Source organism: Eretmochelys imbricata, chromosome 1 (genome assembly GCF_965152235.1).
Source record: "Eretmochelys imbricata isolate rEreImb1 chromosome 1, rEreImb1.hap1, whole genome shotgun sequence".
In the NCBI taxonomy this organism is placed as follows: Eukaryota; Metazoa; Chordata; order Testudines; family Cheloniidae; genus Eretmochelys; species Eretmochelys imbricata.
In genome coordinates, this window is record NC_135572.1 from 297,946,019 (window position 1) to 297,963,942 (window position 17,924).

The following is a 17,924-nucleotide window of genomic DNA, read 5'->3' on the forward strand; positions in this document are numbered from 1 at the left end:
CTCTCTGGGGCACCCACCAGCCGCCCTTCGCCGCGCTCAGCGCCCGAGACAACCGCGCCCAAACCCCACCGCAGTGCAGGTGCTTTCTACCCGCCGACGTCACCCGGCTTTTCCTGGAGCACGCGCCTTGGCCCTCGCGACTTCCCCTCCCCCCCATGTCACATGCCCAACGAGGGGCGGAGTCAGCGCGGCGACGCCCCGCCCCATCCCGCTCACGTGCCGGGCGAAGGGGCGGGTGCGGGGTGGCCTGGCTCGTCGCGTGCCCGGCGGGAAGCTGGAAGCGGCCGGCGGCGCGGCATGGGCGAGTCGATCCCGCTGGGCGCCCCGGTGCCGCTGGAGCAGGCCGTGCTGGAGACCTTCTTCTCCCACCTGGGCATCTTCTCGTACGACAAGGCCAAGGACAATGTGGAGAAGGAGCGGGAGGCCAACAAGAGCGCGGGAGCCAGCTGGCTCTCCCTGCTGGCCGGGCTGGCGCACCTGGCCGCCGCCGAGAAGGCCTATCACAGCATGACCTTCCTGGGCCAGAAGCTAGGTACCCGCCGGGCTCGGGCCGCGCGGCCCTCGGGGGCCGCCGGGCGCCCACGCTCTGGCGGCCGCCTCCTGCCGCTTGGGGGGGCCCCGCCTGGCAGCGCCCCTGGGGGCCGGGCTTTGGGGGGGGCCTGCCCAGGGAGGGGACCGGGCCCCAGGGGCGGCCAGCCGTACTGGTGGGGGACAGTGCAGAGGGGCGGTGCCGCTGCTGAATGGGAGCCGGGGCCGGCCTTCAACGTCCGGCCGCCGGACTTGGTGCCCGAGGAGGCAAAGGTCCGCTGCTGCCGCTTGTGGCCACTGACAGCAGCATCCCCGGCGCCGCGTACGGCTCGCAGAGAGGGGGGGCTCGGAGCCCTGGCTGGCCTCGGAATGCGGTCCTGGGGCTGCTGGGGACAAGCCCTGCAGGGTGCTAACGCCTTCCCTGCTAAGTCACTGCTCAAATCTAGGTACCCCACGTTTCAGCAGCCTGAGTGAAATGAGTGTAGTGGTCTCAGGTTGCTTTCTAGCTGACTGTCCTAATTACAGCCATCCCTTACATCAGTGGATCTCAAACTTTCGTACTGGTGACCCCTTTCACATAGCAAGCCTCTGATAAATTAAAAATACTTTTTTATGTATCTAACACCATTACAAATTCTGGAGGCAGGGTTTGGGGTGGAGGCTGATAGCTCATGACCCCCCCAAGTAATAACCTCATGACCCCCTGTGGGGTCCTGACCCCCAGTTTGAGAACCCCTGATTTACATCCTCCTGTGTAGTCTCAGCAGCAAGGCCAAGGATTGACTGGTTGTTCAGATTGAACAGTTCTGTAACCTGCTAGATGTTGCCCCTTAATGTCTGAGTTGAGCATGCTAGCAGTGCACTGGGGAAAGTTTGCACTACCTCTGACCACAGTCAGTGTGTTCTATACAATTACTAGGATTTTGGCCTCCAGAGTTATAGTTTACAAGCATTTATATTCATACACACAATATTTGATTATCTAATCCAGCAGTTCTCAAATTCAGGGTCAGGATCCCAAAGAGGGTTGTGACCCCATTTTAATGGGGTCGCCAAGGCTGGCTTGGACTTCCTGGGGCACAGAGCCAGGGCTAAAGCCAGTGCCCCACCACCCAAGGCCAAAGCCTTAGGGTTTCAGCCCTGCATGTTGGGACTCAGGTTACAGGCCCCCCCAAACCTGGGGCTGAAGCCTTTGGGCTTCAGCTTTGCCTCCCCGCCCAGGTCAGTGGGGCTTGTGTGGGCTTAGGCTTCGGTCCTCCCTATTGGGGTTGTGTAGTAATTTTTGTCAGAAGGGGGTCGCGGTGCAATGAAGTTTGAGAACCCCTGATTTAATCTTCTCCCTCTCCCCGCTGCTTTATATACATATATTTAAAAACAAAACAAAAAAACCAGTGCTAGATGGTACCTGTTACACCTGTAGGGCCACCCTTGGGTATATGATAGTATGAAGGTAGATGCAAAACATGTGAGTTGATGAATAACTGCTGTGCCTTATACTATTTGGCAACTTAACAATGTGTGGCTTTTGAGACTGGGCAAAAAGTGTAAGAATCCCCACAGTTAGGTACTGTGGCCATGGGTCTGGCCAAACTTCTCAGTGCAGTGCCTAAAAGGGGTGGGACAGAGGGTTCATGTCATCTTTGCACTCATGGTCCTAGTGCAGGGGTAGTCAATAGGCAGACTGTGGGTCAAATCTGGACCACCAGATGCTTTTGAACAGACCCCAAAATCTTTATTTACTTATCATTATTTTTTCTCTTCCTCTGGAGTCTGGACCTTGACTATACCCTGACCAAGAAATTTGGACCTTGACAAAAAATTAATGATTACTCCTGCCCAAGAGGCTAAAGTTAGCAGCCCCGAGGCTGCTCTTTAATTTACACAGGCTGCTAACAGCCCCCCTAAAAGCTGTTACACAGATGGGGATGGCAGGAACATAAGAAGCTCTAGCCGTACCCTTCTGCCCTCTGCTTGGTTATGCTGATTTTATGCCAGCTGTGATTTCCTCTTATGTAGGGGCATTCCAGATGGCCTGTTGAAGGCAGCTGATTTCCCTTTTACATCTAGAAGTGGCACACAGGGCATATTGAAGGCCAAGGATCTGTCCTATAACTCTGTAGGGCACCTGAAACATTTCAGTTCAGTTTATATTTAAGTAGAGACTTTAAACGCTCTCTCTTATAATAGGAATGTAAGCTTCAGGAAGAAAAATTTCTGTCCTCCTATAAAGCTGTTACTTAAAAAGTGAATTTAGTGCTTGTAGAAAGTACAGAATTGACGGACCCAGAGTCGTCAGTCTTATTTATTCACAAACAAATATTTCATGAACAACAGTGAAAGTTTCTCCATGCTCTGCCATTATTATGCCCCTACCATGAGATGGGGAAACCACTTTTAGGCTTAAGAAGATAGTTAAAATTTCATGCCCATTCAGTTCTCTGCTTGAGACTGCTGACAAGAATGCAAATTAGTGCTGTTGTCAGTGGTGGCTTTTCACTTGGATTCCTGCAACTTTTGACTACCTGAGATGGATTTGATGTGAAAAGAACCTTTTGCAATTACAAATGTCCTAAGTAGTTTTGAGGCACAATCTGGTTTTGGAATTCTTTTTCTAAAATACTGTATTTGAGATACGGGGGATGAGATAATAGGAATGTGATTGGGTTAAAGATTTTAATATGAAAACCATGGGTATGGAGTGCTGCAGTTCTGAAGTAAATATACAACTTTGTGCAACTTGCTGCAAATTCTGGTTTGGTGATGATGTATGTAGTAGTCTGATTCTGTCCACTGTCCGTATCCAGGGGAAAGTGCTGTATGATGCTGTTTTAAAATAGTGCAAAAATCGTAAGCTCAGTCCTTGGGTTTCACACAACTATCACGTCTTTCACTAAAATGTGGAGTGTTTAAAAACATAACACCAGCTCTGCAAATATTTTAAACTCAAGTTGATGGATATCCATCTTTAACAGCCACCAAAGTAGCCTAGTCCGTTTCTCTAAAAAAGAACGGGATAATAACTCTATTAGCCTTGCTGATATTTTTCTTTACAATAAAACAGATTTTAAAGTTCTAGGCTTTGTGGCTGAACGTGCACATGGGCACTCTCTTTAACACTGTTGGTGCGTGAGAGGCATTTTAAAAAAACAATTCTTTTTCGTCCAGAAACTGATCAGTCATATCCTGTGCCACAACTTGGTTACCTAGGTTTGTAATTTCAAATGTAAGCAAGATAACTTGTTACTACTCAGGCTAATATGTCATACCTGCTGACATCAGACACCAGGCTAAATTGACTTTGGATAATCAGGTATCATTTGTTCAAATGGCTTGTTGTGGACTTTGGGGGCCAGCAGAGACGAGAGTTTTCATTTTGTTTCTCTGGTGTTTGAAAAAGTCTCTGTCAAGTTTGCAGTTGCAAAGTATTTGAAAACTTGAGGTCCTGAGTCAAACTGTTTCAATATCAGCATAAAATCTCATCTTTGAAGCAGTGTTTTTAAAATATATATTCTTTGTTACATGGATTTTCCTTAACATGTTAGCATATCTTTCAGCCTGAAAAATGAAGGGAATTCCATTTTAAGGCTTGCGCTCTGTGAACTTAAAATTCCCGACTTCTGTTCCCAGAATGAATTAGATTGGAACAAAGGTGCTGATCCTGCAATCTATCCCCTAGGAGTGGACCCCTGCATAGAGATGAAGTGAGCTGTAGCTCACGAAAGCTTATGCTCAAATAAATTTGTTAGTCTCTAAGGTGCCACGAGTACTCCTTTTCCATTGAAGTCAGTGGGGTTCTGCCTGGGCATTGTTTTAGCCCCAGTAGATTCACCTGCAACATGGGGGCATAAATGCTCTGTGAATGTTGAATCTTTTGCCTTCTGTGTTGAGCCTGCTGAGTTTCTGGTGTTTTTGCCTGGTTCAGTGAACTGACATGATTGCAAGCTGCAGATGTAAGTGGAAATAATGCAAATAGTCAGTGAGTAAGGTTTTCTACAGATTTATGGTTGGAATTCTGCCTGTGAAAGAGGAGAGAGAGGTTTGCAGTGTCACTATACATAATAAGAAAAGGAGTACTTGTGGCACCTTAGAGACTAACGAATTTATTTGAGCATGAGCTTTCGTGAGCTACAGCTCACTTCATCAGATGAAGTGAGCTGTAGCTCACGAAAGCTCATGCTCAAATAAATTCGTTAGTCTCTAAGGTGCCACAAGTACTCCTTTTCTTTTTGCGAATACAGACTAACACGGCTGTTACTCTGAAACCTGTCACTATACATAATGTTACATGACCTGTGGTGGAGTCTGCCCTCATAACGTAATGCAGCATCTTAAAAGCAGCTGGCAAAGGCTGGTTTTTTTCTTTGTTTTTGGTTGCTGTTTTCTTAAAAAAACTGCACTTTTTTTGCTGCTTAGTTTTTTGCATGTAATACATTATTATGTTGGAAGGATGTTTCTTAGATTGTAAAATCAAGTCCTCTGAAGTTAGGAAATGAAAGAGTTTAGGTTGCTTATGCAACCTTATTTTGGCCCCCTTGTACTTTGACAGGCTTTAATTACAAAACCACATACTATATTTTTCACAGGATTTATTCTGCAGTTGTCTATTCTCTACTTCTGCCTTGATTGCAACCTGGGCCCAGATTTAGCACGTTCATGTTCACCTTGTTGCTGTGGTACATTGCTTGAACTGTCAGCAAGAATTTGGCAACAGAAGGGAAATGACAATTTAAAAAAGTTTCTCTCTCTGCTAACCCTGAATGGAATTTCATGGGACAATGAAAAGGTGCTTCCCTAGCCTCAGGACTTGCTGCCTGCCAAATTTCAGTCCTGCTGCAAACAATGAAATTAAGTTTGTTTGTTTTTCAGAAAGGGTCACAAGCATCTTTTATAATGGAGTGTGCATAGCATCCAAAATACAGATTATTAGTAAGGCTAAGATTTTGTCACGGATATTTTTCGTAAACCTCAGGGACAGGTCACGGGCAATGCCTGTGACCTGTCCATGACGTTTACTAAAAAATATCCATGATAAAATGAGGAGCCTGGGCAGCCGCGGGTGGGCTGGGAGCTCCAGGGTCCCCCTCTGCTGAACTCTAGGGGTCCCCCTGGGGTGGTGGGGGACCCTGCAGCTCCCAGCAGGGGCTGGCTGAAGTCATGGAATCTGAAGGGACTAAAAATCCCTTCCCCTTTCAACTCTACATTTAATTCCACTAGTTGTCCAGTCACGATAGAATGGATAAGAGTAGATAAGACCTAAATTTATAATGTAAGAATCAAACAGTAAAGGCTTAACAAAATTTTCAGGCTCCCTTTGTTACCTCATAAAGAAGCAAAAAGAGCACAGGCACAGCAATTTTTTCTTTTAGCAGGTCCCTTTTAAAACATTTTAGTTTACTACGAAACAGGTTAAATATCGTGGGAAGGTAGTTGGTGTGGGCATATGATGACATCCAACAGTACATCAGGGGAGGCTTGTGATTGAATCACAGCTTAGTAGGACAACAGTCTTTTTGCTCTGTTTCACCCCAAGATATCTCTTGGGCCCTAGCATCCTGTCATTCCTATATAGCACATTTTCTTTCTGCTCCATTCATGCGGGTAGCTGCCCTTTGTTGCAGGATGGAGTTATGAAGCAATGACACCTCTGCAGCAGATCCATGCATATGTTTAATAATACAGGTGGCCTTCAGTGTAGATTATTAATCACAGCTAGTGAAATGGTGCCTTCATGCGGTCCGTTCCTGGCATCTAATGAAGTATCTTTACATTTTTTCTGTGTTGGTTCTTTTAAATCCCAAGTGGTGTCAAGTAGCTGTTGAGAAAATACAAGCCCACATTCCCCTTGTTCTCAATAATTTAAGATGTTGTACTTGTTTGCGTTTTGTCTTGTTATGGAATAACCTGCCATGCAGCCCTCTGAAGTATGTGGGTATTGTTTTCCTCTGGGATTTTGATTTGCAGTTGGGTTGTTTGGGGAGTTGAAAAACCTTTGGTAAACACATAATTGTATGGTTCACATTTAAGTTCTGTCTTACAACTTTTAAATGTTTTGTGTTTTAAAGAGCATTGTCACATTAAAAGGTCTAGTGTTATTAATAGTATCATACATTATTAAAATTGCATCATGACTCGTGTGTCTAGTCTCCGGAGGAAGGAGTGTTTCCAGGTCACAACTGATAAATTCTCACCTAGCCTTCCTAACATATTTATATTGTGACTTTCCTGAAAATTGGAGATGGGTGGGAGGGAGGCAGGCAGAGAGGGAAGTCTTATACCCAGTCCCTTGTTGAAAAATGAATTGCAACAAGCATGAATTGTGCCAGTCACTGAACAAAATTACTGTAGTGCCTATGCAAATGCTTATTCCCAGTGTACTTATCTGAGAGGTATTCTGTGAGTGGAAAAATACCGCAGTGAAGTGTCTTAATGTAGACATTTAGGAGCACCTAGCTGAAAGGAAGCATGGATGTTCACCATTTTCCAGTATTGTTATCTATCTTTGCCATCGCTGGGTTTTGGTAATACATTCGTATTTATCTGAACAGGTGGTCAGTCATTCTTCAGCCGAAAGGACTCCATCCGAACCATCTACACATCTCTGCACAATGAGCTGAAGAAGGTGGTGGCGACAGGTCGCAATGCACTAGGAGGAACAGCTCCTCACTTGGAAGAGCTGCTTTCTCACCTGTCTGAACAGCTCTGTTTTTTTGTTCAGGCTCGGATGGAAATTGCTGACTTCTATGAAAAAATGTTCACGCTCAGCACCCAAAAGTTCATTAACTCTGAGGAACTGGTAAACATTTTGGAATCAATCCTAAAGAAATACAGCTCAAGGTGAGTTCCTGTTTGTTAGGATTAAATACTCAGATGTGTCATGATGTTCTCTGCAGTACTGTAAATAAGGATGAGGCCTAAGCAAGTCTTCTCCAGCAGGTATAATAATTTTGCTGTCCTATGCTTTTGTTAAGCAGCACAGTCCTCCACCTGAGTTCATGCATTAAACAAATGTGACATGAGTAACACAGCATTTCTCCAGTACTCAAAACATGACCCTTCTTGCAAGAAAATACTAAGATAGTTTAGCTCATCATGGTCACAGAATTGTCTTTTCAATCATTTCCTGCACTTGGCAAATAGGAAGAGTTGTGTTAATTATAGGCAGAGAAGGGAGTTTTGCAGCAGCAGGGTTTCATGTGGAAAATTTATGTTAAATTCAAAGTGGACCTAAGTGTATGAGGATGAACATGGAATTAGTGTAGAAATAAAATACAAATAGTTGCATCTGAGCAGTTTTGTTTTCACACTGGATAATGTGCCCATCACCTAGTCTCCAGAAGCATATGTAGAGATTAAAATAATGTGTAGTTTATCTACAGGTAAATTAAAATCTCACTCCAGGATATATTTCTTTATGAATACCATTGTTGCCTCTCTGGAAAGGCTTTACACCATACCCTGAAGTAAATCAACTTGAGATTTATTGAACCAACAGGACAGCAAGTGCCAGAGTTTCAGTATGCCATCTAGTTGCAAACTGTAGATGATCAAATTTATGAACGATAGCAGGAGCTCCCAACCTGATTGCAGCTGACACAAAGGTCCATACAAAGAGAGGCTGTTTCTTAGTCATCTAAAATATAGATGCCGTTCCACTAATAGTGATTTTGAAATGTACTGTGGGATAAAATTGAAAAGAGGATGACTTAATATATAGAATAAAACAATGATAATTGTTTTAAAATGGTCAGCTGTTGTAGACAGTCTTTGAAAGCTAACGAAAAATGTTCAGTTTACTTTCTCTTTTAGTTAACAATCACATTCTCAGCAGAAATACATTTGAGGGGTTCCTATGTATGGAAGCTAAACTAGATTTTAAACCTACACATGCTTTAGGAAGAATCAACATAATTTTCAGTGCTGCTTTAAAACATTCCAAATCTAGGCACTCCAGTTTAATAATTTACCATTTCAAAGTAATTTCTGCAGACTCAGCTCTTGTTGGCTACCAGTGCAAGTGGTTAGGTAAAAAGGACACTAATAACATAGTGTAAGAAACATAGGCAGAATCACTTTGGAACTGCTAGAAGCTTAGAACATTAAAGGCACTTAAACAATGCACTTTAAAAATTGCATGTTTCAGAAACTTTTCCCTCTTAATGCAAAAATCATTATCTAAGATGGGAGAAAAAGATCTGTTTCCATTTGGTTTATGCTGTATGCTTGACAGCACTTGTGTAGCCTGTTTCACAAGTCAGTGGAAGAGCAAAACATGCTAAGAAATGTAAAATGACCAAAATTGGCAAAGAGATTATGGGTAATACCTGGAAACTTCAAACTTTTTAAAATAGATTTCGTGTCCCTGTCACTAGTCTTATAACTTTTTAATGTATTTTTTCATCCTTTCTGTTCTTTAGATTTGAGATGGCTGCCAGAGATGATAGCTCAGATCCTGCTCTGGATTAAATGGCTCCCTCTATGACAGATGAATCCGAAAGTGACATAGAGCCAGCATAGTGACTTCTATGCCAAAAGGGGATGTAGCTAGGGCTTCCTTCAACTCTGGTGTTCCTCAGTTGCCAGAACAGTCTCTGCGGGCTACTGCCAGCAAGTGTAGACTTAGGCAGTTTGCACCTGATCAGTCCCTATCATATATTAGAGCAATGTGAAATCTCAGAATCGGGGGAGTGTAATAAAGCCACCTTTGTGCCATCTCTTCTCCTTGTCCCCTTCCTGGGAGTATGTGAATGTTCTTCATCTGCATCTCAAAATCTGGGCCGTTATTAGTAACTTGATTCGTAGATTTTTAAGGCCAGATAGGACCACTGTGATCATCTCCTCTGACCTCTCTGTCCTTCCTTCCTTCATTTTATTTACTTGGAAAATTTAAATATGTATATGGATATAAAAAATGGAGCAAGGTATCATGCTGTCTGGAGTGGCTCATGACTATGAGTGCCAACCTCCGGGCAAACTGTCAAGAAGCAGGGCAAAGACCCCAAACTGGTTGTATGTTCTGCAATTAGATTTCACCAACCCAGTAACAAGTGTGAACTCCTGAAGCACTATAACATTCTTACCATGGATCAGAGTAACAGCCGTGTTAGTCTGTATTCGCAAAAATAAAGGAGGACTTGCGGCACCTTAGAGACTAACCAATTTATTTGAGCATAAGCTTTCGTGAGCTACAATGCATCCGATGAAGTGAGCTGTAGCTCACGAAAGCTTATGCTCAAATAAATTGGTTAGTCTCTAAGGTGCCACAAGTACTCGTATTCTTACCATGGAGTCTCAGACAATCCCCTGGGGCATTCCAGTCTCTCTTGCTACCCAGGCAAGCTGGGTTTAGTGGTAGTTGGTTGCTATACACCAAAGATCAGAAAAGACTCAGATTGTTTCCATTCCCAAGAGACCAGTCACTTACCCCAGGTCAGTTTGTACCTTAGATCTCACTCCAAATACCATGCTTGAAGCCAATTCTATCATAAACTGTTTAAGGATTTATTAACTAAGAAAAGAAATAAGGGAGTTATTACAAGGTTAAAGTGGGCGAGCATATATACACAAATGAATTAGTCTATGGTTCCAAAAGGTGACAGAGTTGTAGTAATCGGTCAGCTCTGAATGTCTTTTAGAGCTAAGCCAGGATTCCTCCTTCTGTTTTTTAGCTCCAGCCCTGTAAGAGTCCAAACAGCAAAACAGAGATGAAAAATATTATCAGCTGCTTTGATTTTCCTCTTCCAGAATTCAAGCTAAGGGGATGAGCCCTTTTGCGGATAGCCTCTTTGTGGCTGCTAGGGGGCAATTAACAAAATCTTTGTATTGTGATGTCCCTCAATGGCCCATTTAGTTTTGATAGGCCTTCTTGCTAGGCAAGAGTAGATCCCTCCTGGCTGGGTTCACAGTTTCAGAGCATACATTTTTTACAGTTACAAAGCAAAAAGTTAAATATTACCTTGTATGTGACATCTAGACGTTGTAAGCAGTTCACGGTTCTTAATACACAGGCTGACTTCCCTGCTCAGTCTGGGACCAGTCTCCCCAGTTCAGTCTTCCAAACATCCTTGTTGACTTCAGAGTAGGTGGGGGAGGAGAGAGGTGATGTCATCGCCCCTCATTTTAAAACAGTAACTCCTTGCTTAACATTGTAGTTATGATCCTGAAAAATGCTACTTTAAGTGAAACAAAGTTAAGCGAATCCAATTTCCCTATAAGAATTAATGTAAATTGGGGGGGTTAGGTTCCAGGGAAAGAATTTTTGCCAGACAAAAGACATTATATACATATACAGTGTAAGTTTTAAATTTTAAACAATTTAATACTGTACGCACAAATGATGATTGTGAAGCTTGGTTGATGCAGGGGCGTAGCGGGGTCAGGGCACGGGGCTTGCCCTTCTCTGTGCACCCGGTGCTCTTGTCATGGAGCGGGGTTGGGGCGCAAGGGCTTGTCCCTCTCTGCCTGCTTGGCATCCCAGCATCGGGGGCTTGCCTGCTCCCCATCTGGAATGCTGGGCGAGTGGAATGGGGCAAGCCAAACAACCTTATAGCGGAACATTGTGTGACTTTAAATGAGTATGTTCTGTAATAGATCAGCAACCTAATAACAAAACAATGTTAACCAGGATGACTTTAAGTGAGGAGTTACTGTACTCTCTTCCTGGTGCTGGAAAGATTGTTGCTGTGTCACAGGGGTTAGACAGCTCCCATCATGTCTGTGCTCTCTCAGGAGTCTCTGGGAGGGATCCACTGGGAGAGTAGATTCTTCTTAATGGGCCATGAATACATGTCTGGCTAGTACTGATGTAAATCTGTTTTGGGGGTGTTAGTTGCTCCTTTGTTGCCATAGAAAAGCTAGCTTGTGGGCATCTCCCAAACACACACATTGCAATAACTAACATATAGCTAACTTCACATACAATGGTAATACATACAATTGAACAGGATAGTAATGTTCAACAGACTTTTCATGATACCTTACAAGCCATACTTAGTGTAAAACCTATATAACAGTGATAAATATGTGGGTACAAGGTATTTTGAGGTACGGTGTCAGTGTTCTACTAGAATATTGTAAAAATCCTGTCCATTTTATGCAATGCTATGCTTCCTCAAGACATTTCTGTGTTATGAGACTTACTTAAAGCAGATGTTCTTGGTATATACCTGTTCATTTATTCTGCAGTCAGCATACTTTCAAGCTTTTAGTCGAGGTTGATGTGTATTTTTGGATTAAAACCATTTAACATATCCTGCTGTGTAGTGAGACATGAAAATATCGCTATGAGGCATGAAGCAAAGTGGGAGTTGGGAGCTGCATATCATAATGTTAATCCACAAGACTTGGCAGAACTGCATTTACATGAATATTTTAGCTGCTTTTAATGATGAATACCCTTCATAGGTCAGTATCGCTATAATAAGTGTGTTCAAACGCTTGATGGTTTAAGTATAGCACATTTTGGGACTATTTAGAAGAAATAGGGTTTCAGAAGAATGAATTCGCTTAATAGACAGCATCGAAAATAATATTGTCCTAACAGACAGCAGATCAGTGAAAATAAATACATAATGCTGTGTACGTGGTAGAATATTCTTATTAATCAGCACGCTCATTTTCTCAGAGAACTGTTCTAATAGACCTGTGGCTCCCCACCATCTGAAATAGCCAGTAAACCCTGGATCTTTGTTGCAGTAGAAAGCCAAAATGTGTGTTAATATAAAGCGTTAATGTTGGGTAAATTGTCTAATTTATCTTTGGGGCAATGTTCATCATGTGATCTGCCAGATTTTTCAAAATAACTCTCTTCTCTTCCTGCTCCCCCATTCCCCCCCCCCCAAAAAAAAAAAAAAGAAAGCTAGAAAGGATGTATTAATGCCGCACAACCAACTGCTGATGGCTACTTTTAACACTGTTCTATAATCTGTCAGACTCCGTTCTCAGGTTTTTGTCTCACTGTCAATGTTCGTATGCACCAGAGAAATGAGTTATACTGGTTCCTGTTTCCCTTAGATACCTGCCAAAAAAATGGGGTGGGGGAAATGTGCTTTTTTGCTGTTTTAAGATGACTTACATGAGGCCTGGTCATCTGAAATCTACCTTTTAATTTCTTTTCCCTTAAAAATATAAGGAATATTACATCTTGTCTGTCCTGTTTTTGCTTAGTGGCCCTTAAAAACTAATTGGGAGCATTCTCAGCCCTTACTTGAAGGAGTCAGCCTGTTATACCTTGTTCAGGAAAAACAGGATAGACAAGTTCTGAATTAATCGTGTCAGAAGAAAATTAAGAACCCAAACCAAACAGACTTTTATGTATCAAACAGGAGCAAACAAGGGGGACACACCCATGTCCCCCTTTTGTTAGTTATTATAACAGGGAGAGAGAAATGAGTTCTCTCTCACTTTCATTAGATAGAACTAAATTTATTTTTTATTTTAGAAAGCATATAAACACTTATGCTTCAGGATATAAACTAACCACTTATTTTGAGAGGTTAGGAAAAAACTTTCCATGTGGGTAGTTTTTTTCAATAATTTCCAATTAGGGATTTCTTGCAACTTCCTCTGAAGTATCTGGTACTGGCTACCATCAGAGAGAGAATATCACACCAGTGAGGCCACTGGTCTGATCCAGTAAAACAATTTCTGTGTGACAGCACAACACCTTTTATATGATATGGTACAGTATATTAGATCTTATATGCAATTTCCATCTTGATTCAAAACCAAGATCACATTACTGTATCAGTGAAGATATAGTGGTGTACTCTGCTAGTATCGCTGCCTTAGCAAAAAGAAAAGGAGTACTTGTGGTACCTTAGAGACTAACCAATTTATTTGAGCATGAGCTTTCGTGAGCTACAGCTCACTCTAAGGTGCCACAAGTACTCCTTTTCTTTTTGCGAATACAGACTAACACGGCTGTTACTCTGAAACTTGCTGCCTTAGTAACAGCCGTGCTAGTCTGTATTCGCAAAAAGAAAAGGAGTACTTGTGGCATCTTAGAGACTAACCAATTTATTTGAGCATAAGCTTTCGTGAGCTACAGCTCGCTTCGTCGGATGCATACTGTGGAAAGCCACAGTATGCATCTGATGAAGTGAGCTGTAGCTCACGAAAACTTATGCTCAAATTGGTTAGTCTCCAAGGTGCCACAAGTACTCCTTTTTGCTGCCTTAGGACTCTTGCAGCACCATCAGTGGTCATGATGGATTGGGAAATTCCATCAGAACAACTGATGCATACCATCTTGGATAGATAGACTCCTGATGAGAAACTTCCTGTGGTAATTTGAGATTTGCTTTTGAATAGGACAATTGCCTGTAAACATTGTACCTATTCAAAATGAGGATTTAAGTGCTCAGTTTGGAGGAGATATCTGCTTAGGAGCAAATCCAGTGATGGCTGGAATTCTTTTGCAGTGCCTGTAGGACCAGTCACAGATTTTGCACATATGGCTATAATGTTTTTGAAGGGATATTCTATAATACATGAGTTTCCCCTTCTAGCTAAAGTAAGTTCCAAACATACATGTTTGTTACTTGACTGGAAACTGAGTTTCTGTACATGTCACACACTCAAGAACGTGGAGCTGCTCTGCTTCCTCTAAATAAGAGGCATATTAAAAGTTCAAGTTAAATTAAGAAAAGGGAGATGAAGAAATTCTCTAATTTCCTGTGTCCCATCTCACCCAGGCCTGCTCTGACATGGCAGGATCCCTATTGTGCATAAAACACATAATGGCACTGTCAAGGTTCCTCCCCCACTCTGAACTCTAGGGTACAGATGTGGGGACCTGCATGAAAACCTCCTAAGCTTACTTTTACCAGCTTAGGTTAAAACTTCCCCAAGGTACAAATTAATTTTATCTTTTGTCCTTGGAATAACCACTGCCACCACCAAACTCTAACTGGGTTTACTGGGAAACGAAGTTTGGACACGTCTTTCCCCCCAAAATCCTCCCAACCCTTGCACCCCCACTTCCTGGGAAAGGTTTGGTAAAAATCCTCACCAATTTGCATAGGTGACCACAGACCCAAACCCTTGGATCTGAGAACAATGAAAAAGCATTCAGTTTTCTTACAAGAAGACTTTTAATAGAAATAGAAGTAAATAGGAGTAAAGGAATCACCCCTGTAAAATCAGGATGGTAGGTACCTTACAGGGTAATTAGATTCAAAACAGAAAAGGAGTACTTGTGGCACCTTAGAGACTAACCAATTTATTTGAGCATGAGCTTTCGTGAGCTACAGCTCACTTCATCGGATGCATACCGTGGAAACTGCAGCAGACTTTGTATATACACAGAGAATATGAAACAATACCTCCTCCCACCCCACTGTCCTGCTGGTAATAGCTTATCTAAAGTGATCATCAGGTTAGGCCATTTCCAGCACAAATCCAGGTTTTCTCACTCTCCTGCTGGTAATAGCCCATCCAAAGTGATCACTCTCTTCACAATGTGTATGATAATCAAGGTGGGCCATTTCCTGCACAAATCCAGGTTCTCTCACCCCTCTCCAAAAACCACACACACAAACTCACTCTCCTGCTGGTAATAGCTTATCCAAAGTGACCACTCTCCCTACAATGTGCATGATAATCAAGGTGGGCCATTTCCAGCACAAATAGAATCCCTCTAGGCAAAACCTTAAGTTACAAAAAAGACACACAGACAGAAATAGTCATTCTATTCAGCACAATTCTTTTCTCAGCCATTTAAAGAAATCATAATCTAACGCATACCTAGCTAGATTACTTACTAAAAGTTCTAAGACTCCATTCCTGTTCTATCCCCGGCAAAGCAGCATACCGACAGAGAGACACAGACCCTTTGTTTCTCTCCCTCCTCCCAACTTTTGAAAGTATCTTGTCCCCTCATTGGTCATTTTGGTCAGGTGCCAGTGAGGTTATCTTTAGCTTCTTAACCCTTTACAGGTGAGAGGATTTTTCCTCTGGCCAGGAGGGATTTTAAAGGGGTTTACCCTTCCCTTTATATTTATGACAGGCACTCAGACGTAAGAGCTGGGTTTTTTTGTGTGGTTCCCCCCCCCCCCCTTCAACTTCTGTTGTACAAGTGAAGGGATGATCTTGTCCTCAATTTTCTGGTGTCTGATGGATTCAGCTATGATAGCAGCTCCAGTGTGATGTTGGCCAGACCTCCATCAGATCTTGCCCCTCAGCTGTTGTGATTTAAAGTTTGAGAGCAGGTTTGGCAGCAGATAAAATTACGGTTTTATTTACCAATTCTCCCTATTCAGCCCCTGCTGCTCCCATTTCATTATGAGGAAACAAGGGACTATGAGGAAACCTAGTTGGACAATGATCGTTCAATTTTGGGTGTGTTAGTTGCTTTGATAAAGATGTCTGGTAACTGGTCCATAACCATCAAAAAGTGTCTTACTGCCAGTAGTTACGTAATATTAAAATAACTAGCAGGGTTTTTTTAAAAAAGTTCAGCATTCTAGTGATTGGAAAGGGAGGTGGCATTGGTTTTGGAACTTATCGCGTTGGAACTTATCAAATTCTTTCTTTTATCAGGTATGAAGAGATGCTACATTTTTAATTTAAAATATTTATGCAAAAACAATGTTAAAAGTAATGCTTTTTAAATTAATCAACATAGAATTCTTCTGCCAACACTTTGACTTTCAATGATGCTTTGCCGGCAAGTTGGTGTACTAGTGAATATAACACTTTTGTTGTCATGTGCAACATCCATCACACTTTTAAAAATGTTTTGTTTTCTAGATTTCACCATCCAATCCTCAGTCCTCTTGAAAGCAGCTTCCAGCTGGAAGTGGATGTGCTTGCACATCTTTTAAAGGCTCAGGCTCAGATCTCAGAGTGGAAGTTCCTCCCATCCCTAGTGAACTTGCACAGCGCTCACACAAAGCTGCAGACGTGGGGACAAATTTTTGAGAAACAGCGGGAGACCAAGAAACATCTGTTTGGAGGGCAGTCTCAGAAGGCTGTACAACCACCACACCTTTTCCTCTGGTTGCTGAAACTCAAAAACATTCTCCTTGCCAAGTTTAGCTTTTACTTTCATGAGGCCCTCAGTCGACAAACAACTGCATCCGAAATGAAAACATTAACTGCTAAAACTAACCCTGATTATTTTGGGAAAATTTCCAGCTTCATCAGGAAATATGACGCTGTTAATGTTTCTCTTATCTTTGACAACCGTGGGTCAGAGAGCTTCCAGGGACATGGCTACCATCATCCCCACTCTTACAGGGAAGCCCCAAAGGGGGTGGATCAATACCCAGCTGTGGTCTCTTTGCCCAGTGACAGGCCTGTAATGCACTGGCCCAATGTAATCATGATTATGACTGACAGAACCTCTGACCTCAACAGTTTGGACAAGGTTGTTCACTTCTATGATGACAAAGTCCAAAGCACATACTTTCTGACACGCCCTGAACCTCATTTTACCATTGTAGTTATTTTTGAGGCTAAAAAATCAGAGAGGGACTCACATTTCATCTCTTTTCTAAATGAAATCTCACATTCCCTCAAGAACTCCAAAGCTTTTGCAGGCCTAAAGCCGGGATCCAAAGGATAAAATAAATACTGAGTTACAGATTGCAAGGCCATACATTAGACTGGAAAAAATAAATATAGCTTTCAAGGAGTACATTCATTCACAATTCTCAGAGTTTGTTTAAAAAGGAACCATTATTTTAATATTTGTGAATGCTTTTTTAGCTAAAGAAAACTAAAGCTAAATTTTATTTGAATAAAAATATAGAAAGAATTTTGTAGGCTGTACACATGGGGATGACTTAGCTGTGGTGCACCAAAATGGCCCAGGTAGCTTTTTTTGCATGGTGCTGTATTGATAATATGAATTAATATTTTTCAGTCCATGACATTTTGTCCTTAACTAAGTGGAATGTATGCACTTTATATTATGCTGATCACTGACTATAACTTATGCAGAATTTATTGAAAACATGGTTAGAATGATTAAGTTGTCTTTTCAGAACACACTGCTGTTTTACTAACCATCAGGAACTATAATGGAATCTTGTTTCTTAACAATGATACTCATTGGGAATTATTGGAAACTTGCAGATCTTCAAGCAAACAACTGCAATAAAGTTAATACGTCATAAAATGTACTCTTATTTTGGTAACTAGTATGTCACTATACAAAAACTTGAAAAATAAGTCTTAGTAATGAGACATTTCTTTGACACTCACTTTTAAATCCCCACTGAAGTAGGGAGAGATTGCACTCTATGCTTGTGCTGCAGCTTTGACTTTTTTGCTTCTATATCGTGTAGAATTATGGATAATCTGCACACTTTATAGTTCACAATATTGGCAATGTCCACATGATTATAACGTATAAAGTTAATTGGTAATGTCAAAACTACAGGATACTGTGTTTT

The 17,924-nt window shown here is 42.1% G+C and overlaps 1 protein-coding gene across 1 annotated transcript; it reads left to right on the forward strand.

Moving 5' to 3' along the window:
* The first annotated feature begins 204 nt into the window (after window positions 1-204).
* KICS2 (KICSTOR subunit 2) lies at window positions 205-17,649 on the forward strand. The gene is made up of 3 exons (XM_077833468.1): window positions 205-532; window positions 7,074-7,362; window positions 16,276-17,649. Exons 1-3 carry the CDS (start codon window positions 298-300, stop codon window positions 17,090-17,092), a joined length of 1,341 nt encoding a protein of 446 aa, XP_077689594.1. The 5' UTR covers window positions 205-297; the 3' UTR covers window positions 17,093-17,649.
* Window positions 17,650-17,924: the final 275 nt, after the last annotated feature.

Coding starts and splice junctions, on each gene's coding strand:
- KICS2 (XM_077833468.1), top strand. CDS start 298: ATGGGCGAGTCGATCCCGCTGGGCGCCCCGGTGCCGCTGGAGCAGGCC. Junction 533..7,073: donor CTTCCTGGGCCAGAAGCTAG/GTACCCGCCGGG, acceptor TTATCTGAACAG/GTGGTCAGTCATTCTTCAGC. Junction 7,363..16,275: donor CTAAAGAAATACAGCTCAAG/GTGAGTTCCTGT, acceptor TTTGTTTTCTAG/ATTTCACCATCCAATCCTCA.